This window comes from Carcharodon carcharias, chromosome 6 (genome assembly GCF_017639515.1).
Source record: "Carcharodon carcharias isolate sCarCar2 chromosome 6, sCarCar2.pri, whole genome shotgun sequence".
Classification (NCBI taxonomy): Eukaryota; Metazoa; Chordata; class Chondrichthyes; order Lamniformes; family Lamnidae; genus Carcharodon; species Carcharodon carcharias.
Window position 1 is genome coordinate 144170353 of NC_054472.1, and position 24540 is coordinate 144194892.

Here is a 24540-nt window from a genome sequence, read left to right on the forward strand (position 1 = left end):
ATCTTGCAATATAAACGTTATGTGTCTATAGTTAACTCTGGTGACTCTCTCTGAAGAGTAAACACTCAATCCTGAATACTCGAGTTAGCAACCAAGGAACTATGTGGTGTGTTATCATCTCAGAACATCCCAACATGTTTACCAACCAGCCAACTTTTTTGAAGTGCATTCACTGTTGTTACGCAGATAAACGTGATGACTAATTTATGCATTGTATAGTTCCACAAGGAACAAATTTACAGATTTTTTTAACGAGATCAGTGTTAGCCAAAACACCAGGAAAACTCCCTATTCTAGTGTCATGGCATTCTCTACATCCATGTGAAGAAGCAGTTTGGTCTAATGTCTCATCTACAAGACATCTTATCGTTCAATACTGCGCTGAAATGACCATATTTCAACAACAACTTATAGCACCGTCAACATAATAAAATGTCCCAAGGCACTTCACAGGATCATTATAAGACAAAATATGACACCAAGCCACAAGTAGCCATACAGTCCTAGAGTTATACAGTACAGAAACAGGCCCTATGCCCATCATGTCCGTGCCGCCATCAAGCACCTACCTATTCTAATCCCATTTTCCAGCACTTGGCCTGTAGCCCTGTGTGGAGATATTAGGTCAGATGACCAAAAGCTTGGATGAAAGAGTTAGGTTTTAAGATGTCTGTTAAAGGAGGAAAGTGAGGTGGAGAGGTTTAGGGAGGGTATTCTGTTGCTTAGGGCCTAGGCAGCTCAAGATGTCACCAATGGTGAAACGATCAAAATTGGGGATGCTCAAGAGGCCAGAATTAGATGAGCACAGATATCTGAGAGCTATGGGACTGGAACAGATCACAGAGATGGGGAGGGGTGAGGTCATGCTGGGATTTAAAAACAAGCTTGAGCATTTTAAAATCAAGACTTGCTTGACTGGGAGCCAAAGCAGGCCAGTGAGCACAGAGGTGATAGGTGAACTGGACTTGGTGCAAGTTAAGAAATGGACAGCAGAGTTTTGGATTACCAAGTTTATGGAGGGTAGATTGTGGATTGCATTAAAATAGTCAAATCTACAGTTAACCAAGGCATAAATGAAGGTTTCCATAGCAGATGAGTGGAGAGGGAGGCAAACTCGGTGATATGTAAATGGAAATAGGCAGTCATAGTGATGGCATGAATATGAGGATGGAAGCTTCAGCCTTCCCAGTATTTAATTGGAGGAAATTTCTGCTTATCCAATAATGGATGTTGGATAAGCATTCTGGTAAGTTAGCCACAGTGGAGGATCTGAGAGAGGTGGTTGTGAGGCAGAGCTGTGTGTCATCAGCATACATATGAAAAGGGGCGAAAGGGATCAAAGGATATGGGGAGCAGGCTATTGAGTTGAATGATTAGCCATGATCATAATGAATGGCGGAGCAGGCTTGAAAGGCTGAATGGCCTGCTCCTGCTTCTAGTTTCTATGAAAACTAACACTGTGCTTTCGAACAATGTCACTAAAATCAATAAAGGTACTTGCGTGGCTGTAAAAGCTACTTGGGATGTCTTGAGATTGGAAAAAGTGCAATGTAAATGAAAGTTCTTTGCTTCTTTTAAATGTGTTCACTGCCCTGATGATATTGGCTGCTCTTGGTTGATGTGCTGAGTTTCTGATCTCCTATGCTTTTTTCCCCCTTTGAAACACGTTTCAGAGCTCCACCTAATCAGAAAAAAACACTTTGGATTTCCAGCGTTGAAATGATTAGCTTCTAAAGAAGCAGAACATTGAGGTTTATAATTTTTGTTCTTGCTCTCTCTTACAGTCTGCACGAAGGAGAAGAGGTGAAAGTTCATTTGACATAAACAACATTGTGATCCCCATGTCCATGGCTGCAGCAGCTCGAGTGGAGAAACTTCAGTACAAGGAGATTCTGACACCAAGGTAACGCAGTACACTGTCACTGGGATTTCAGTCAAATGAAACAGCAGATGTTGTTGAAGCCAAGTCTAGGAATTATTTTGAGGGAATTGAATGTTTGTTTGAAAGTGGTAGAGGGAGTGTGCACAGCAGTGGAGAATAATGTCAAACACTTGATGAGCCAAGTGGTTTCTTTCTGTGCGGTAACATACCAAGATTCTAAGAGTGCCACCCTCACTGCAGTTTCTCTCAATACTTATAAGGAGCCTTCTGACTTCCTGGATGGCTTCAGATAGACACTAAAGCAGCACATTGTACAAACAAAATGCTGCCCCTTGACTTTCCTTCCACGTTGGCTCAAATTGCAGAAGAGTCCTCACTACATTAGTGTAGCATTTCTGTTTCCTACGTCAGCTGTTCTGATGGGTTCACTAAATGGAACTTTGAGTCACTTTTTGTTTTCTAGTCATGTCCAGATTTCTCTGTTCTGGCACCTCATTTAGAATTGTATCCTTTAGTTTTGGCTGCCTCTTCTCATTCTTTCTATCATAATGAATCACTTTGCACTTTTCTGTATTTAAAATACATCTGCCACGCATCCACATATTCCACAACAGTTTATCCATATCCTCCTCACACAATTAACTGTACTTCCAGGTTTTGTGTTCTCTGCAAATTTTGAAATAATGCTCTGTGCCTAAGTCAAAGTCCTTTTTTTTATATACATATCAAGAAAAGCAGTAATCCCAATGCTGATCATTGGGGAAACCGCTGTATACTTTTCTCCAGTCCGAAACAATTGTTCATTCCTGTTACTAAGCCAACTTTGTGTTCATGCTGCCATTGTCCTTTTTATTTCATGGATTTAACACCGTTGACAAGCCTGTTATGTGGCACTTTTTGAAAGTCTATATACACCACACCAACCACATAACCCTTTCTATTACCTCTTCAAAAAACTCAATCAGGTCAGTTAAATATGATTTGCCTTCAACAAATCCGTTCTGCTTTTCCTTAATTAATCTACATTTCCTAAGAGACTGTTAGTTTTGTCCTGGATTATTGTTTCTAAAAGCTTGACCACTACTGAGCTTAAGTTGGCTAGTTTGTAGTTGCTGAGCTTATCCTTCCACCCTTCTATGAATGAGCATGTAACATTTGCCAGGCCTCTGGCACTGCCCTGTATTTAAGGAGGATTGGAAGATTGTGGCCAGTACCTCCATAGTTTCCATAGTTACTTCGTCATCATCCTCAGATGCTTCACATCCAGCCCTGCTGACTTATCAACATTTAAGTACAGCCAGCATTTCCAATAATTCCTCTTTATCAATTTTTAGCCCATTTACTATCTTTGCCACCACCTCTTTCGCCACGACTTAGGGAGCATTTTCCTCCTTGCTAAAGACAGATGCAAAGTACTCATTTTGTACATTAGCCATGCCCTCTACCTTCATGCCTTGGTCTCCTTTTTGGTCCTTAATTAGCCCCTATTATTATCCTTGTATTATTTATCTGTCTTTGGAAGACTTGTGTATTCCCTTTCATGCTGGCTACCAGTGTCTCCTCCTACTCTCTTTGCCCCTCTTCTTTCCTTTTGCACTGCCCCACTGAACTTTCTGTATTCAGCCTTGTTCTCACTTGTGTTATCAACTTGACATCTGTCATGCACACCCTTTATCTACTTTATCTTACTCTGTCCCTTTTGTCATCCAGGACACTCTGGCTTTGTTGCACTACCTTCCCCCTCGTGGGAATGTCCTTCGACTGTACCTGAACCATCTCTTTAAAGGCAGCAGCCTATTGTTTAACTAGCTTTGCTTACCAATCTTTGGCTGGAGTCATAACTAGCATGAAGGAAAATGGCTGTGGTTGGATGTCAGTCATCTCAGTCCCAGGATTTCGTCATAGGAGCTTCTCAGGTTAGTACCCTCGGCCCAACCATCTTCAACTTCTTCGTCAATGGCCTTGCCTCCATCATAAGGTCAGAAATGTGGGGTTGTTTGTGGATGATTGCACAGATGTTCAGCAGCATTCGTGACGACTCAGGTACTGAAGCAGCATGCAGCAAGATCTGGACAACATTTAGGCTTGGGCTGATGAAGTAGCAAGTAACATTCGCACCCCGCAAGTGTCATGAAATGACCATTTCCAACAAGATGAAAATCAACCATCTACCCACTAACGACATCCTGGAGGTTACGAAACTGACCTGGACCAGCCATATAAATACTGCGGCTACAAAAGCAGGTTAGAAACTGGATATCCTGTGGCGAGTAACTCACCTCCTGACTCTCCAAGATGTCCACCATCTACAAGGCACAAGTCAGGATTGTGATGGAAGACTCTCCACTTGCCTGGAGTGCAGCTCCAACAACTCTTGAGAAGCTCGAAACCATCCAGGACCAAATAGCCTGCTTAATTGGTACCCCATCTACCACCTTAAGCATTCACTCCCTCCATCGACAAACAGTAGCAACAGTGTGTACCATCTACAAGATGCACTGCAGCAACTCACCAAGGCTCCTTCGACAGCACCTTTCAAAGGAATGATCTCTACCACCTAGAACGACAAGGGAAGGGTAGCAGATGTGTGGGAACACCACCACCTGCAAGTTTTTTTTTGCAAAAATATACTTTATTCATAAATCTTCAAAAACATTTCGAACCATTTCAAAATCACCATTACAAAAATACAATCAGGTTCAACTTTTATGACATGAATCACAAGGTGTATCAGTACAAACAATGAATATGACAATCATTGGCAGACATTCATTTTGAGCTGTACATCCGAGAGGCTCTAAACAGTTCCCAGTCCCTCGGTGCACTGTGGCAGAAAGGTCTTGGGCAGCGACCCTTCCCCTTTGTGGCGGCTGCCCCAAGCTTAACTGTGTCCCTCAGCACGTAGTCCTGGACCTTGGAATGTGCCAGTCTGCAAGACTCGGTCAGGGACAACTCTTTGCGCTGGAAGACCAACAAATTTCGGGCAGACCAAAGAGCGTTCTTTCACTGAGCTGATGATCCTCCAGCTGCAGTTGATGTTTTTCTCGGTGTGTGTCCTTGGGAACAGCCCGTAGAGCACAGAGTCCTGTGTCACAGAATTGCTCGGGACGAACCTCGACAGAAACCACTGCATCTCTCTCCAGACTTTCTTTGCAAAGGCACAATCTACAAGGAGGTGAACAACGGTCTCTTCCCCGCCACAGCCACCTCGAGGGCAACGTGCAGAGGGGGTGAGACTCCTGGCATGTAGGAAGGATCTTACAGGGAGGGCCTTTCTCACCACCAGACAAGCTATGTCTTGGTGTTTGTTGGAAAGTTCTGGCAATGAGACATTCTGCCAAATGACTTTGACAGTCTCTCAGGGAACCATCCCACAGGATCCACCCTCTCCTTTTCCCTCAGGGCCTTTAAGACGTTACGTGCTGACCACTGCCTGATGGACTTGTGGTCAAAGGTGTTTCTCTGCATAAATTTTCCCACGCGGGACAGGTGGTATGGCACGGTCCAACTACTTGGAGTGTTCCGCGGCAGCGTGGCCAGACCCATCCTTCGTAACACTGGGGACAAGTAGAACCTCAGCATGTAGTGACACTTGGTGTTTGCATACTGAGGGTCTACGCACCGCTTGATGCAGCCGCACACGAAGGTGGCCATCAGTATGAGGGCGATGTTGGGCACGTTTTTTCCCCCTTTATCTAGAGGCTTGTACATCGTGTCCCTGCGGACACGATCCATTCTCGACCTCCAGATAAAGCGGAAGATGGCTCGGGTGATCGCCACCACACAGGAGTGTGGAATGGGCCAGACCTGCGCCACGTACAGCAACAGCGAGAGTGCCTCACACCTGATGACCAGGTTCTTACCCGCAATGGAGAGGGAGCGTCGCTCCCACATGCCCAGTTTTCTTTTCACCATAGACACTCGCTCCTTCCAGTTTCTAACGCATGCCCTGGTTCCTCCGAACCATATCCTCAGCACCTTCAGGCCATCAGCCCTGACAGTGAAGGGGACAAAGGATCGGTCAGCCCAGTTCCTAAAGAACATAGCCTCGCTCTTCCCATGATTTACCTTGGCTCCCGAGGCCAGTTCAAACTGGTCGCAGATGTGGATCAGTCTGTGCACCGACAGTGGATCTGAGCAGAAGACGGCGACATCGTCCATGTACAGGGAGGCTTTGACCTGAGTGCCTCCACTGCCTGGGATCGTCACTCCTCTTATGCCCGGATCCTTCCTGATGGACTCAGCAAAGGGTTCTATGCAACACACAAAAAGGATAGGGGAGAGAGGACAGCCCTGCCTGACTCCAGATTCAATAGGAAAGCTATCTGATTCCCACCCATTGATAGAGACTGCACTACTGATGTTAGTGTAGAGCAGTTGGATCCAATTGCAAATTCCCTCCCCAAACCCCATTTTGGAGAGCACATCCACCATGTAGGTAAGCGATATTCTGTCAAAGGCCTTCTCCTGATCCAGGCTGATGAGGCAGGTGTCCACACCCCTGTCTTGTACATAGGCAATCGTATCCCTGAGCAGCGCGAGGCTGTCAGAGATCTTCCTGCCCGGCACAGTGCAGGTCTGGTCAGGGTGGATCACCAATTCCAGAGCGCATTTGACCCGATTGGCGATGACCTTGGACAGAATCTTATAGTCCACATTCAACAGTGAAATGTGTCGCCAATTTCTAATTTCCTCCCTTTCCCCCTTGTGCTTGTAGATGAGCGTGATAATGCCTTTCCTCATGGATTCTGATATACTGCCGGCCAGGAGCATACTCTCGTACACTTCTAGCAGGTCCCGGCCGATCCAGTCCCACGGAGCCGAATACAACTCCGCCGGCAAGCCGTCGCTTCCGGGAGTTTTACTCTCCTCGAAGGACTCAAGGGCCTCAGTCAGTTCGTCAGGAGTTAGCGCTTTGTCCAGAATCTCCCGTGTACTGTCATCTAAGACCTCCGTGATAGAGGACAGGAAGGACTGGAAGGCCGTGCTGTCTGTGGGCTTCACGTCATACAATCCGGCATAAAAGGATTTGCTGATCCTCAAAATGTCTGGCTGTGATGACTTTACTGAGCCGTCTTCTTCCTTCAGGCTGCTGATCACAGAGCTCGCTCTGTGTACCTTTTGGAAGAAGAAACGTGAGCACGTCTCATCCTGCTCCACGGAGCGGACTCTGGAACGGAAGATGATCTTGGAGGCCTCCGAGGCAAAGAGCGAGGCTTGCTGGCTCTTCACCTCTTGGAGTTCCTCCTTGACATCGACCCCCATCGACTGCAGCCGGAGCAGATTCTGCATGTTTTTCTGGAGTTGGAACATTTCCCTCGGTTCCTTTCTAGCTTTCTGGGTGCCTTTGAGGATGAAAAACCTCTTGATGTTTCCCTTGATCGCTTCCCACCAGTGTGTCAGTGACTCAAAGTGGGGTTTCATGGTTCTCCAACCTTTGTAATCCCTCTTGAGCTCCTCAATGTTCTCTGGGGTCAGCAGTTGCACGTTTAGCTTCCATGCCTCCCTGCCAACCCTCTGGTCTTCCTCTAAGTGACAGTCAGCCAGTAGGAGGCAGTGGTCAGAGAAGAACACCGGCTTGACGTTGGTGGATCTGACTGCGAATGCACGGGACACAAACAGGAAGTCTATCCTGGAACGGACGGACCCATCAGGTCGCGACCAGGTGTATCTACGCTGCGCTCCGTCTACAGAGTTGCTGAAGACGTCGTGCAGCTTGGCATCCTTTACTGTTTCCATCAGGGATCTGGACGTAGTGTCCAATCTGCTGTCGGCCCTGCCGGATCGTCCAGCCGCATCGATGATGCAGTTGAAGTTACCGCCCAGAATGACCGGCCTGGAGCTCTCCAGCAGCAGTGGGAGCTGCTGAAAAACCTCCAGCCGCTCAGCCCCTTGTGACGGGGCGTACACGTAAATTAACCGCAGTGGAGCATTCTTGTACATTATGTCTGCTACGAGGAGACGCCCGCCCACCACCTCCTTAACCTGGGAGACGGTGAAGCTGCCTCCCCGCAGCAGAATCCCCAGGCCGGAGGAACGAGAGTCGTTTCCTCCTGACCAGATCGATGGCCCATGGGACCACCATTGTGACCATTGCCTGTAGGAGCTGAGGTGCAGTATCGCACACTCCTGCAGAAACAGCAGGTCAGCTTTGACCTTGGCAAGGTAGTCCAAGGTCGCAACACATCACGTAGTAGATTTAATGCTGCGCTCATTTATGGATACAATCTTTAAACCCATTTTAAAGCATTTAATCTCTTACCAAAACTGTTGTCTCTGAGAGTCCCAGACCTTTGGTCTTCTCCTTCATGCCTGAGTATGCTCAAATTGCTTCACTTTGGATGGGCTGAGGAAACCGTCCTGAACCTCCCCATTGGCGGTGTTCTGCTCGGGTGGCATCTGGGGGTCCGTGCAGAGAACGGGGTTTGAAATGTCCTCTGTTGGAGAAGCTTCTCCAATCCTCTCCCCCTCTGGGGCGTTGCTGCTCCCGGCTTCCTGGAGCTGGGGTGCGCTGAGCGCCTCACTGCTCCCAGATTCCTGGGGCTGTGGTACACTGGCCTCTTCGGGTTGTGGGCAAAGTTGGGGTACGTTGGTCTTCTCATTGTCTCCAATGTTCTGGAGCTTGGGTGTCTCGTCCTCCCAACTCCCTAGCGTTTTGCCGCTTCTTCTGTCGGCACCGGCCTGGCCCTTCTTCATCCAAAGAGCTGCTGCTCTTGTCATTCATGTCGGATGGGAGATGCCTCTTGTCTGGGAAGTGGCTTGGTTTCTTTTTAGCCCCTTCTTCCTTTTGGCTCTCTTCACCAGCTGCCACTCCCCCTGCTGCTTTCCCACTGCTGCCTCCTGCTCCTCCGTTGATTCGCTGTCTTGAGGAGTGGGAGATTCAGGGAGCAGTGCTGTTGATCGGCTGTCTGTTGCCCCAATCTTTTCCTCCACCTTATCTTTCTCTGTGTCTTCCTTTGTCCCGTTGTTCTCCCTGGTGGTTGGAGTGACACGAGGCATTTCTTCTGCTTCCCCCTCGTTGGCTTTCGCTGCCTGTGCATAAGTACGGCAACGTTTGGGGCAGGTCTTGTAGAGGTGACTTGTCTCGCCACACAGGTTGCAGCACTTAGCCTGTTTACAGTCTTTTGCCTGGTGCCCTTCCTGTTTGCAGTTCTTGCAGAGGACAGTGCTGCAGTTGGCCGCCACATGACCAGACTTGCCGCATGAGCGACAAAGTTTGGGTTGCCCAGCTTAGACAAGGTAGTCACGGCTTCCCCGATAGCTAATCTGGAAGGAGGGTGGAAGATGGCTCCCTTACCGTCGGTCTTGAGCGTGACTTTAACCTGGCATTTACATGTCCAGATCCCTAAATCATCTCTAATGCAGTGCAGCTCCCAACCTTATCGAAGTACCTGGTAAGGAAGGTGAGCATGTCAGCAACAGGGACGAAGGGGTTGTAAAGATGCACTGTCGCAACCCGGTCTTGTTGCAACGGCAGAGCAAAGAGCGGCTCCACCGTCAGGATCTTCATTTCTGGCAGGTATTTCTTCTCCTCAAACACCTTCAGGAGCTTGACACAAGCTGCCACTTGCTTGAACGTCACATCAAAAAATCCAGCGCTGGAGAAGTCCTGTAGCCAGTAGATCTCCGCAGCTTCGAAACCACACAGCTTGAATAGAATCCTCTTGCTGAAGAAGGTCCTATCCATTACTGTTCCTTCCTCACTGGCCTTCACCATGACTTGGATGGTGTTAGGTACCCCATAGTAAGGAGTTCGACTGGTTATAGCCATTGCTCATTGATCTTTCCCTGGCAGAAATGCGATCAAGGTCTCTCCCCTGCCAGGTAAGTGCACACACCACCACCTGCAAGTTTCCCTCCAAGTCTCACAGCATCCTTACTTGGAAATATATCAGCATTCCTCCACTGTTGCTGGGTCAAAATCCTGGAACTCCCTTCCTAACAACACTGTGGGTGTACCTACACCACATCGACTGCAGCAGTTCAAGAAGGCACCTCATCACCACTTTCTCAAGGGCAATTAGGGATGGGCAACAAATGTTGGCCGAGCCAGTGACATCCACATCCCATGAAGGAATAACAAAAAAAAATTACGAGGGACAGATCCACTCTCAACCCACTAAAATTGGTCCTCCCCAATTAATCTTATTTACTTTGGATTGCTCCTTGTTCATTTCCATAGCTAATCTAAATTTTATAGTACAATGACCACTGTTTCCTAAATGTTCCCTCAGTGATACTGGATCTTCTTGACCCACCTCCTTCCTGAGAGCCAGATCCAGAAATGCCTCCTTCCTCATTGAGCTGGAAATGTACTGATCAAGAAAATTCTCCTCAACACATTTCAGAAACTCTTTCTCCCTCTGTCCTTCACACTATTATTATCTCATACTATATTAAGATAATTAAAGTTCCTTGTTATTACCAATCTATAATTTTTGCTCCTCTGTAATTCCCCTGAAAATTTGCTCCTCTGTCCTTCCTGCTCACTGGTGGCCGATAAAATATATCTAGTACTGCAATGGTTGTTTTCTCTGCTGTTTCTTAACTCTAATTTAAATTTCACCGACTGTCATGGTGAGATTTGACTCGATGTTCCCTGTTCCGCACCATTCTTGACTCCTCCAGAGGCCTGAGCCTTGAGATTACTGGCCCAGTGACAATACCACTGTCTCCCCAGCTCAAAACCGAGCAGATGAGTAACTCACCTCCTGACTCCCCAAAGCCTGTCAACCATCTACAAGGCATAAGTCAGGAATGTGATGGAGTACTCTGTACTTGCTGAGATGAGTACAGCTCCAACAGCACTCAGAGGCTCAACATCATCCAGGACAAAGAAGCCTCTTTTATCGGCACCCCATTCATCACCTTAAACATTCAATCCCTTCACTGGTGCTCAGTGGCAGCAATACGTGCCATATACAAGATGCACTGCAACAAGTTGCCAAGCCTCCTTCGACAGCACCTTCCAAACCCATGACCTCTATCACCTCGAAGGGCAAGGGCAGAATGGGAGCACCACTCCCTGAAAGTTCCCCTCCAATCAATCCTGACTTGGAACGATACCATCATTCCTTCACTGTCGCTGGGTCAAAAACCTGGGACTCCCTTCCTAACAACACTGGTATATCTACACCTTATGGACTGCAGCAGTTCAAGAAGGCGTTTCACCACCACTTCAAGGGCATTTAGAGTTGGACAACAAATTCTCACCTGGCCAGCAACCCTCGCATCCCATGAACAAATAAAAAATTATCCACAGGAGGAACTTGCGAACAGCAGTGAAATGAATGCTCAGCCTTGAGATAAATTATGAAAGATGTGATAAGATGCATGTTAGTTAGATAGTTAGAAGCATGACTTCAAACAAGTACCGTATAATTGTCTCCTATTTCTCCCTGACAGCTGGCGAGTTGCGGACGTTGAACAGTCAAAGCTACAGAATTGCAAGTTAGAGGATGACCAGGTAGTTTATTACATAAGTTTTAAGGAGTTCATGGAGAATTATTGAAACAGTTTTATTTTGCTGTCAGTCTTTAAACTCTTCAATTGCCTATTCTTGAATACCTAGTACGAAGATATGTCTGATGAAGCCTTCCTTAACCGCCATTCCAAATGTGAGGAAATGGAACGTGCTCGATGGTGCTTGTGGTCTTCATCCAGCTCGGCCAGGAGGGGAAGCAGGTAAATGTGATGTTGGAGGTTCCTGTTTAAAATCCACAAATTAATTTGGATTGCACTATCAGTGTACAGAAACATGTTGGAGTAGACTTGATGGCCTGCATTCTAGGAAATTAAAAGAAATGGCTGCAGAGATAGTAGATGCATTGGTTGCAATCTTCCCAAACTCCCTAATTCTGGAAAGGTCCCAGTAGATTGGAAAACCGCAAATGTTATGCCTCTATTCAAGAAAGCAGGGAGACGGAAGGCAGAAAAGCATAGGCCAGTTATTCTAACATCTGTCACTGGGAAACTGCTTGAATCAATTATTAAGAAGGTAGTAGGACATTTGGAAAATCATGCAATTAGGCAGAGTCAATGTGGTTTTGAGGAAGTAACAAGCAGGGTGGATAATGAGGAACCAGAAGATGTGGTATATTGGAATTTCCAAAAGGCATTTGAGAAGGTGTCACATAAAATGCTACTACACAAGGTAAGAGGTCATGGTGTTGAAGGTAACAATATTAGTAGGATAGAGGATTAGTTAGCTTACAGGAAGCAGAGAGTCAGGATAAAATGTGTCGCTTTTGTGTTGACAAGCTGTAACTAGTGGAATGCCACAGGGATCACTGGGGACTCAGCTGTTTACAATCTACATAAATGACTTGAATGAAGGGACTTTGTGTATGGTAGCTAAATTTGCTGATGACGCAAAAATAGGGAGAAAAGCAAGTTGTGAAGAGGGTACAGATTCTGCAAAGGGATATAGAAAGAGTAAGTGAGTGGGCAAAAATTTTGCAGATGGAATATAATGCGGGAAAATGTGAGCTTATTCACTTTGGCAGGAAGAATAGAAAGACAGAATATTACTTTAAAGGAGGGAGATTGCATAAATCTGTGGTACGGAGGGATCTGGGTGTCCTGGTACGTGAATCACAAAAGGCTGGTATGCAGGTACGGCAGGTAATGGGGAAGTCAAGTGGAATTTTGGCCTTTATTGCAAGGGAATTGGAGTATAAAAGTAGGGAAGTGTTGCTACAGCTTTACAGGGCCTTAGTGAACCCGCACCTAGAGTACTGTGTACAGTTTCAGGAGGGATCTAAATATATTCGAAGCAGTTCAAAGGAGGTTCACTGGGCTGGTGTCTGAGATGAAGGGGTTGTCTTATGAGGAAAGGTTCAGATGATTAGGCCTATACTCATTGGAGTTTGGAAGAATGAAAGGTGATCTTATTGGAACAAATAAGATCCTGAAGGGACTTGACTGGGAGGATGTTTCCTCTTATGGGGGAAGTCTGGAACGAGGGGCCAAAGTTTAAAAATAAGAGGTCTCCCATTTAAGACAGAAATGCGGAGGAATTTCTTTTCTCAGAGTCAGGAATTATCTTCCCTACCGAGCAGTGGAGGCCTGAGGCATTGAATATATTCAGCTCTGAAGAAGAGTCATACGGACTCGAAATGTTAACTCTGTTTCACTCTCCACAGATGCTGTCAGACCTGCTGAGTTTTTCCAGCATTTTGTTTTTATTTTAAATTTCCAGTATCCACAGTATTTTGCTTTTATCTTAGGGAGTCAAGTGTTGTGTGGGGCAGGCAAGAAAGTGGAATTAAAGCCACAGCCAGATCAGCCATGATCTTATTGAATGGCAGAGCAGGCTCAAGAGGTCGAATGGCCCACTCCTGCTATTTCTTATGATCTTGTAAAATGGTGTTCATCCACTCAGATGTACCCCTCAGTTGCTCAGTACCTCAAGTATCTAACTGATTCTCTTTTAAAATTCCGCACACTATCTGCTGCCTTGAACTGTCTATCCCACACATTCTCATCCCTCTATGTAAACTGCCTGTGCGCCATCCCTCTTCAAAGCTTGAGAATTTCTTCTCTTGTTATATTGGAATGGGTGAAAGCCATTCACTCCTTCAAGCCTGTTCAAACATTCAACTAGATAATGGTTAATCAGTATTCAAATCCATTTACCCTCTCTATCCCGTTCATACCCTTAAAATTTGTGTCAGTTCTCTCTTTCCAATATCTTTTTTTTATCCTCAACAATTGGCATTTATCCTCCTACATTCCTAACCAATCAGGACCCTTTATATTTATTTTACCTGTAGCAGTTTGTGTCTCCTGAAAATTTGGGCAATCTCATTTCTGTCCACATCTCCAAGACACATAATGTCCAGTCATTGTCAGTAAGCTATCTTCAGAGCTTATGTTTTATCAATTTTCTCTCCAAAACCCCTTGCTGATGTTGGGATTTGTTGAATTGTTGTGGTTGGAGCAATGTTTCATGTGTCAGTATTGATGTTGATGCAATTGAGCCTAAATTTGTACTCATTTCATGTCTGCATGTGAGCACTTTGCAGCTGAATGGCAGTCAGGAAGAGGAAATCCAGGTCAGTTTCCACCCATGCTGAAGGGCACTAGCACAAATGATAGCTGCCCTGCTGATGTCCTACATTTTCTGGATTTGTTCACAAACAACAGCACATAAAGCTGTACCTATTGCAGGTTTCCCTGAGAAGACTTGTGTTTTTAATGACTGGAAGGCTCATTAGCCTATTTTAGGAGTTGTAAGACTCAACTTAGTTGTAGTTTGGAGCGAGTCACATGTAGACCAGATCAGGTTGGGATAGCGGGATCCCAGAGATTTTCTAGTCATTTGATTTCAGTACTCAGGCTGATTTCTTTGCTCAGCAAACCATCAAAAAGAGTTTCCACTTGTAACATTGTAGTTAGTGGTGAGCTTCTGCTGTCAGGCCATAGACTAATCCAGTTAACCTTTGCTTTATTTTATGGTTGAGAGCAAGTTTACTGTTTTCAAAGTATTTTATTTTTGGCCGCCTCGTTCAGCCCATCATCACTGGGATGAAACTCCCTTGGATTTTCATTTTGACATTCAGGAGAGAAGGGGAGAGAAGTTCTTTTAAAATGTTCTTGTTGCCTTTCACTCCTAGAGTAAATAAATTATACAGTACAGTACTGAAACATACATATCCTCAATTGAATCTCTGGTCTGCTTGCTTTTAGCCAGGGCAGAGCAGATTTCAGCGGTGATTTGCATCCTGACTGCTTACTGATTTCTGGAAGTGATTGTATATGGAGGTTGGGCTTAGCTCACTGCATACCTTGTGATTTAATAGTCTGAGAACTCTCAATATTCAGATTTGCACATGAATTGACTGCTGGGATGAGATAACGGCAAAGAGTTAATGATCATGTTGGCATGAGGGAAGAAAATTGGATTGGGGAAATACAGATATTGGTTGGTCTCCTAATGTTGAAGTGAGAACAAACTAATTAAGAAGCGATATTTTGGATCAAGCTCCGTACTGTATATATTTTCCTTCTGGTTTTCAGATCTTCTAACAAAGCTGACGGCAGGTCTACCCCCCAGCCGCAACAAGTAAACTCAACAACCCCTCAGCCCGTGTCACCCGACAGTGGATTCCACCTACTCAATGACTACCCCCACACGCCCTCATTCACTGGCCCTGTTAGCCCTGAAACCTACTCATCGCTCAATTCCTTCTCAAAAGATCGCATAAGAGTTCTGTCCTTCAGTGAGGATACACGGTCATCTACGCCTGAAGTCACAGATGAAGAAGTGCAGGTACATTTGAACAGTGTAACAGATTCAGAATATTGGGTCTGTGCATGCTTCTACCAAAATTCCCAATGTCTACAGTTATGATGACTATATGTAACAAATTGAGAAGCCAAATTTGGTTAATTGGATTTCTGATTTTCTGATTAATAATTTAAAAATTAGTAATATGCATAACAAAAATAAAAATACCTGGAAAAACTCAGGTCTAGCAGCAAAAATCATCGGGACATTAAAATATGTAAATTTTTTGTAATTTTCTTTGAGAATTCTCTTCAGATAATAAAAATATTGAAAATTGTGGTGGGGTGGGAAGGCTGTTTGGTTGACAGTCAAGTATCATCCAATTGGGCAATGAGTCATCTTGCTCTCCAATTGACATAGGAAGGCAGTGTGTCACAAGGTTGGATGTGTTGGCTGAACAATAGCTAGAGAGTGGGGGTAAGTCATGTGATGAAACCTCCAGGAACGCACTTAATCACACTTGGCAATCCTAACTCTCATGGACTGCACTTTGAGAACCACTGCTGTAACCAGTATATGATCCTACTGTATGTCACTATCACTCATTGGAGAAGAAATTCATTGGGGTGGTAGGAATACAATTTTTTTGAAATATTCTAATTTATTCTGTTTTGTTTTATGTTCGTAGATGGTGCAACCCTGGGAGCCAAGAATATTTCCCTTATCAGCTGAAGACATGGAACTATTGAAAGGACATACCAACCCTCATAGAGAAAGCCGCTGTGAGCGACCAAGGGATCTGCACTGGCTGTCGGCTAACAAGCCGGGTATTAGGACCGAATCTGCCGAGTGCATCCCTTCGTTAACGCAGAGTCCAAGAGGCCTCGCGTGTTTACAGGATGACAACAGTTCAGACTTGAGATTAACTCTGGCAATAGAGAATGAACGAAGTATGGATAGGTGAACTTGACGCACGCAGTAATTTAACAACCAGATCCACAGAGCAGACACATCTTGTACATATATGCTGTATCTATATATAAATATATATAAAAACAGAGAGAAAAACTGTTATTTTCTTTTTAATGTTTGATATTCAAACATCTATTTTTGAGAGAATGCATATATAACTTCTATTAAGTGGGCTTTTTATTTTCATTTCTTTTCAAGTCAATGTACTGTAAATTGTACCATTTGGGGATGGGGGAGGTAGTGGTCAGGGGGATCAGTCACAAATGTAAAGAATATAAGGTCCTGTATGTAAAAGTGATGTCAGTCTTGCCAACAAAACAGGAAGGGAAAGCTTTAGAGAGAAAAAAAACTTTTTAAAACAAAATAATTAATGGATGTGGTGGGGGGAAGGGAGCAGGAATCCTCATTGGAAAGAATTGAACAAGTTTCTCCTGTTGCAGTAAATCCTTTGGGCTTGTCTTCATTAACACTGCTGAATTCTAGAATACTTGTGTTGTTGTATAGCATGCCCGAGGAGTGGTCGACTGACTGTACTTTCCCTATATTAAATTACTACAGTTCTTGTTTACCATTGTGTTTGTGCTCTAAACTCTCTTTATCCAATGTGTTGTTGTGCAGGGCTGCTTGCTAAATTCTTTTATTGAATTTTGTGGATTTGCAAGTAACACAAAGGAAACCCAGAAGATTTTTATAAACATATAAGAATGGGCCAATTAGGGACCAAAAAGGAGACAGCGCTCATGGCTGGGTGGTAAACATTCGCATCCCTCTTCATTAAAGAAGAGGATGCTGTCAATATCACAGTAAAGGAGGAGATAGAGGAATTGGAAAGGATAAGGTTACTAGTGCACAAAATAGAAACGTCAGTGGTCTGAATGGAATGCATTCTCGGTTGCTGAAAGAAGTAAGAATGGAAATAGTGGAGGCTCTGGGCACAATATTCAAATCCTCTTTAGATATGAGGGTGGTGCCAGGGGACTGGTAACCTGCTCAGAAAAAGAGCAGAGAGGGATAAACCCAGCAACTGCAGGCCAGTCAACCTAATATTGGCTGTGGGGAAACTGGAGAAAATAATCTGCGATAAAATCAGCTGTCACTTTTAAAGATTTGGATTATTAAATGATATTCATCATGGGTTTGAAAGGCAAATCATGTTTCATTGACTTGATTTAGCTCTTTGAATTAATGGGTGAGGTTGATGAGGGTATTGCAGTTAATGCTGTGTTTATGGGCTTTCGAAAGGCATTGATAAAGTGCCACATGATAGACTTGTAAAATTGAAACTTATTGGATTAAAGAGGTAGTGACAGCACTCCTCTCGATCCCATGAAGTCTCATGGCATGGGCACTGAAACCTCCTACTGATTACCATGTACTGCCCTTCCTCAGCTGATGAATTCATGCTCCTCCATATTGAACACTATTCGGAACAAGCACCGAGGGTGGCAGGGGCACTGAATGTACTCTGAGTTGGGGACTTCAATATCCATCACCAAGAGTGGCTCGCTATCATCACTTCCAACTGTACTGGCTGAGTCCTGAAGGATATTTCTGCCAGACTAGGCCTGCAGCTGATGGTGAGGGAACCAATAAGGGGGAGAATCCTCTGAGTCTTGGTCCTTGCCAATCTATCTGTCGCAGATGCATCCGTCCATGACAGTATAGGTAAGAGTGAGGACTGCACCGTCCTTGTGAAAACCAAGTATTGTCTTCACACTGAGCATACCCCTTCCCTGTAGTGGTGTATGGCACCACTACCATGCTGAATGGGATTGTTACAACTGATGGGAGGAGTGTGTGTATGATCTAGCTGACTACTCCACAGGCCATACCATTAATTTAGAAGTTCAATTTTCTCACCAAAATAGCCAATTTCCCTTACTACTGTCCAGAATAAAAGTGTCTTCAACCAGGCTTCTTTCAATAAACTCAGAACAATTGTTTATTAACAAAACTACTTCTTAACAAGCTGCAAGTGCTGGTGAATACACAATTGTAATTGGGAAGTATAACTATCTATCTCTTAAAGAATTCCCTTAGTACCCACGTGTGCACACGGATAAACAGAGGGTAAAGAGTCTGCAGATATGGGAGTTAGAGGATGGGCATTATAAAACAAAAGATAAAGTTCACAGGGTCTCGACGCTGTTGACCTGGTACTCCCTCATGTGAAAACGGGCCGCTGGTCCTGGTGGACGTCTGGAAGTTCTCACCAGGTGTTCTCAACTTTGCAGGTCCAAATGCAGACCAGTTACACTCATGTGGGTTCTCTGGCTACAGGTTGCGAGGTTGCCACACACAATTTTAGGCAAGGGAAAGAGAGAGGGAAAGCCAGTTAGGGTAGCCTTCCTTCCTCAGCTTGTTCCCTAACAAGACTGCCTTCAAAACCAGCAGGTTCACAACTTCCTTCTGGGTAAAAGGTTTTTTCCTCACATCCCCCCCTAAACCTCCTGCCCCTCACCTTGAACTTATGTCCCCTGGTGACTGACCCTTCAACTAAGGGGAACAGCTGCTCCCTATCCACTCTGTCCATGCCCCTCATTTTTCCTCTCTCCCATGTGATTTCCAGCAAGTTACCAACCTTTGCCTTTTCGGTGTTTTTCCCCATCAATTAAAGTGCTGTTCAAAACAAACAACCAGATCTTCCTCAAGTACCATAAAGGTCAGGTGATTTCTTGAAGAGGCCTGCTTGTTGACAGTTCCAAGGTGAACATATGACCTTTTAAAACGAAATCTCGGTTAGCATCCAAATGTCCAGATCATGCCATGACCTCCCATTTTGTAAAAGAAAAATTCAGTCTTGAGATATATGATTCTAACAGGATAGATTCAGAACAGATCTAGCCACTCAAAAAAAGAGCAAAAAGCAATGAACTGAAGTTCCAGAAGTTGTATTTGAGCCATGGTCCTTTTCTTTTTTCTGTGGTAGCTGGATTCATTCACTCTGTCTCCTGACAGGGGAGGGTCAGAGATAAAGAGTCATCAAATCTGCTGAAGGCTACAGGAGAAGGGAAATGGTCTTCAGTTGCCTTGCAGGCTTTTTTATGCACACTCAAGAGTTAAACAATGTAGGCAGTGAGCTAGGGTCCCTTCATATGCATGTGCTTTGGAGGATTCAACAGAAAAGTAATGAGCTTTCTTACCTTCCTTCAATCCCAGAGAGGATGCTTCCATGGATACCAGCAGCCCTTTATACAACACTCAAGTGCCATTTTTATTATGTGGGCCTTTGCATTTGAGTGTCATATAAGGGGTTGCTATAGTTTTATCATGTGGGCTAGAGGCAGGGGAAAGGATGGCACTACACCCAAATCTTATCAGCCACACAGCAACTACTGTAACAATTGTTGCATTCAGGAAAGGATATGAGAAAACTGGAGCTAAACAGGAAGGCACAGTATGTTTCTCAAACGCTAGATAATGCAGTTTTTTTTACCAGGGCTGGTATGATGAGAGGCTAAGATAGTCTAGAAAGAGGGAAGGCTGTTCAGTCATGAAGCCAGTTCCTTCTGCAGATCAAGAACAACCCACTTGTTTGTGGATACCTTTCCTGATCAAGAAAGTTAGTTGAACACAAAATATTTGTTGAGTTTCATGTCATCCATTATTTAATCCTAGACTGTTACTGACCACAAGGAAATATTGCCATTCTCCTCTACCCCTTGCTGCACTATTCATGTTATTTGTACAGCACCTTTCACAATTGCAGGACACTGCCAAGGTCTTTACATTTCAAAAGTACTTAATTGGCTGTAGTCACTGCTGTAAGGTAGAGAAACACAGTAGCCAATTTATACATGGTTAGCTTCGACAACAGCAACGAGATAATTAACTGATAGTTTGTCTTGGTTGAGGGACAAATACTGGCCTGAACTTCCTGCTCTTCAAATAGTGCTATGGAATCTTGTACATCCACCAGACAGGACCTCATTCAAACTCCGAAGTGAAAGATGACTATGATATCTCTAACAGTGCAGCATTCCCTCAGTACCTGCACTAGTGTGCCAGCCTAGATTTTTGTGCTCAAGTCTCTGGACTCGGCTTGAACCCACAGACTGACTGAATCAGGCAAAGGTTGCAACTGCCAAGCCAAACAAATGTGTCTTATGCTGAACTATCTGAAGTGCTTCACACAATTAACTACTTTTTGAAATGCAGCATGTGTTTCATAGGCAAACATGTCACTTCTGTTTAGCAGACAGCAATGAATGCAGCAGACTGGAAGATTTGCAGGAGAAGTGAGATGATTTCTTTGTAGGCTTGATAAGATAGTGAACAAGGGAGAACTGCATTACAGTATCCAGTGGTTCCTTAACCAATTCCAGAAATTTTACTTTCCCTATTCCCACCATGTTCTACATGCTCTTCATTCTTGGAGGATGAAATTCCTACTATCTGTGCCAAATTTCATTTCACTAGTTCAATTTTGTGTTCCATTTGAAATGTTTCAGATGTGCTTTCTCTATCCTATTTATCTTATGTTGGCTGATCACCTGTTCACTTGTAATGTTTACAAAGAATGATAGCACAAAATCAAGTTATTTGGACCAGTCAAAACAAAAAATAAAAAATACCTGGAAAAACTCAGCAGGTCTGGCAGCATCGGCGGAGAAAAGTACAGTTGACATTGAGTTCTCATGACCCTTCAACAGAACCAAGTAAAAATAGGAGAGGGGTGAAATATAAGCTGGTTTAAGGTGGGGGGAGGGGGGGGGGCGGTGGGAGAAGGGGTTTAGTTGTTGGGACAAGCAAGCAGTGATAAAAGGAGATAACCAAAAGATGTCACAGACAAAAGAACAAAGAGGTGTTGAAGGTGGTGATATTATCTAAAAGAATGTGCTGATTAAGAATGGATAGCAGGACAAGCAAGGTAGCTCTAGTGGGGGTAGGGTGAAATAAGACTAAAAGGGCATAAAAGGTATAGATAAATGATCGGTGGAATACATTAAAAATAATGGAAGTAGGTGGGAAAAGAAAAATATATAAATTATTGGACAAAACAGGGAGGAGGGGGAAGAAACGGAAAGGGGGTGGGGATGCAGGAGGGACTTTAAGATTTAAAATTGTTGAACTCAATATTCAGTCTGGAAGGCTGTAAAATGCGTAGTCGGAAAATGAGGTGCTGTTCCTCCAGTTTGTGTTGAGCTTTACTGGAACAATGCAGCAAGCCAAGGACAGACGTGGGCAAGAGAGCAGGGTGGAGTGTTAACATGGCAAGCAACAGGGAGGTCTGGGTTATGCTTGCAGACAGACCGAAGGTGTTCTGCAAAGCGGTCACCCAGTCTGCGTTTGGTCTCTCCAATGTAGAGGAAACCGCATTGGGAGCAACGAATGCAGTAGACTAAGTTGAAGGAAATGCAAGTGAAATGCTGCTTCAGTTGAAAGGAGTGTTTGGGCCCTTGGACGGTGAGGAGAGAGGAAGTGAAGGGGCAGGCGTTGCATATCTTGCGTTTGCATGGGAAGGTGCCGTAGGAGGGGGGTGATGGAGGAGTGGACCAGGGTGTCACAGAGGGAAAGATCCCTGCGGAATGCCGCCGGCGGGTGGGGGGTGAAGGGAAGATGTGTTCGGTACTGGCATCATGCTGGAAATGGCGGAGGATGATCCTTTGAACCTTTGAAACACTCCTTTCAAGTGAAGCAGCATTTCACTTGCATTTCCTTCAACTTAGTCTACTGCATTCGTTGCTCCCAATGCGGTTTCCTCTACATTGGAGAGACTAAACGCAGACTGGGTGACCACTTTGCAGAACACCTTCGGTCTGTCCGCAAGCATAACCCAGACCTCCCTGTCACTTGCCATTTTAACACTCCACCCTGCTCTCTTGCCCACATGTCTGTCCTTGGCTTGTTGCATTGTTCCAATGAAGCTCAACGCAACCTGGAGGAACAGCACCTCATCTTCCGACTGGGCACTTTACAGCCTTCTGGACTGAATATTGAGTTCAACAATTTTAGATCTTAAACTCCCTCCTCCATCCCCAACCCCTTTCCATTTCTTCCCCCTCCTCCTTGTTTTTTTCCAATAATTTATATATTTTTCTTTTCCCACCTACTTCCATTATTTTTAATATATTCCACCGATCATTTATCTATACCTTTTATGCCCTTTTAGTCTTATTTCACCCCACCCCCACTAGAGCTATCTTGCTTGTCCTGCTGTCCGTTCTTAATTAGCACATTCTTTTAGATAATATCATCACCTTCAACACCTCTTTGTTCTTTTGTCTGTGACATCTTTTGGTTATCTCCTATCACTGCTTGCTTGTCCCAACAACCACCGGCTTATATTTCACCCCTCTCCTATTTTTACCTCGTTCTGTTGAAGGGTCATGAGGACTTGAAACGTCAACTGTACTCTTCTGCGCCGATGCTGCCAGACCTGCTGAGTTTTTCCAGGTATTTTTTATTTTTTGTTTTGGATTTCCAGCATCCGCAGTTTTTTTGTTTTTATTTGGACCAGTCAGTCAGGTGTTTATTCTTCACAGGAATAGCAGCCCTAATCCCATGTCCCTTTTCCTTCAACGCCTGCTTTTAAATGTTAACATGTCTCTGCTTCAATCATCAGCTCCCACAATGCATTCCACAGGCTCATTAACTTGTGTATAACAAAAACAATTCTCCTTCTCTCTATCCTAAATTTCTTGCATTTAATCTTATATCGTTCCTTCATTTGAGGCCCCTTAATTTACTGGACTAGTCTGTTTCTATTTACACTTTCCCGTCCCTCCATAATTTTAAATAGCTCTATTAACTCACCCTATAACCTTCAATGTTCAGTCCAGATTTTTCACCTTTTTTCATAATTCCTAATACCAGGCAGTGTCCTGGTGAATCTGTTTTCTGCCTTAGCACCTTTCCAATTGTGTAGAGCCCAAAATTACATATATTGATCTTGCTGTTGTTCTATATAAATTCATGATATTTTGACTTTTATTCTTCTTGCCATAAAACCTAGTATTCTATTAGGATTTTTAAGGCCTTACTTCTTGATTTTAATGTTTTGCAAAGCTTGAACCCACAAACTTGCCCAGCCTTTTCTCTATATTTACTGACAACCTGCCATTTCTTTTGCCCATTCCAACTTGTAGCTTCTTTTGATGTTCAGGATAATTTACTTCAGTATTGCCTACAAATTTGGACACTACCTTCTTCAAGAAAAAAACAGGCAACTGGATTTTCATTTTATTCGGAAATTTGATTGTTCCTCTTCACTCACTTTTGTTTTAAAGTATAATGGCTGAAAATTCTTCAAGCCTTCTCATAGTTCACAATACTTACAAGTCTTGCATCAACTGCAAATTTTGAAATTGTGCCCTGTACATCCAGGTCTAGGTTATTAAGATAAATCAAGAAGCAAGTTTTCTGTAATTCATGTTTTTAATAAGTTTGAATTAAATAATTAAACTTATCTAATGAAATTCTATGCTAAGGACTAATGATTCAAAATACCACATGGTTCGAAATAAATTGCCTACCAACACTAATATTTTTCACTTATAAAGCATAGTTTTATTGATGTTTGCGGACTCAAAACATTAATACATAGGAAAACAATGTAATAGCTTTAGAAATGATATGGCTAACACATTTCCTGAGAGCTTCTGCACCTCAAAATTTGGCACTGCACCCCTGGCTATTCCCATTTGTACCTTCATTAGACCCATCTTTTTTCTTTAAATGTTCCGTGACCATGCCCTTTGGCCTTGTACCATCATTCCTTTCATCATTTAATCTCTCCTCCCTTCCACCCCATGACATACCTTCCCTTTTGTTCTTTACTTATTACCCTATTTCTCTGCCTTTGTTCTCATTAAAACCTTTTGCATCTTGAACTTTTTCCATTCTGTTGAAATCAACCCAAAATATTTATTTTTTCTATCTCTCCCCAAGTGTTCCCTCACCTGCCGAGTAGTTCCAGTATTCTCTGGGAAAACTGGGGCAATTACTGGAATTGAATCACTGGGAAAGGGGAGCAGTGGGGAGGAATCTTGGAGTAATAGGGTGGCTCTGGGATCAGGGGATCTGCCTAAGGGATTCTGAGCAGCAAGAGTGGGGTTTAGGATGTGGGAATACAGGGAAATCTGGGAATCAGAGTCTAGCAGGACTGCATAGGTGATTTTGAAGGATTTGGAGTCCAGAGGTTGACATTACTGAGGACTGCTGGGATATGGCAACATCAGACAATGTCTACTTGTAGAGAATTTAAAGGAGAATAAGAACCATAAACCTCAACTCTATAGGATAATGTATAATATAGGAAAAAATAACCTAACAATATAAAAGTCAGTACTAAAACCTTTTGTATTATGAGAATGTATTTTGTGCAATAGAGGCACAGCATAGGTTTGGCTGTTGGAAGTATAACTTGATGTAATTCAAGAAATAGCAAATCATCCGTGTAAGAATTAGAACTACTTTGGAGACTACACATCTATGTCTCAACTATTATTCTGGT

General features: G+C 44.0%; 1 protein-coding gene across 2 annotated transcripts in view; it reads left to right on the forward strand.

The window, feature by feature from the left end:
- Positions 1–16653, forward strand: part of LOC121279248 (KAT8 regulatory NSL complex subunit 1-like) — a 196487-nt gene extending 179834 nt beyond the window's left edge. For both annotated transcript variants that reach the window (XM_041190317.1, XM_041190318.1), the window contains exons 10-14: positions 1785–1903; positions 11288–11348; positions 11454–11566; positions 14903–15155; positions 15802–16653. In XM_041190317.1, the coding sequence (XP_041046251.1) occupies positions 1785–1903; positions 11288–11348; positions 11454–11566; positions 14903–15155; positions 15802–16077 (822 nt within the window). In that variant the 3' untranslated portion in view covers positions 16078–16653. The remainder of the gene's footprint in view (positions 1–1784; positions 1904–11287; positions 11349–11453; positions 11567–14902; positions 15156–15801) is intronic.
- The last annotated feature ends 7887 nt before the right edge of the window (positions 16654–24540 follow it).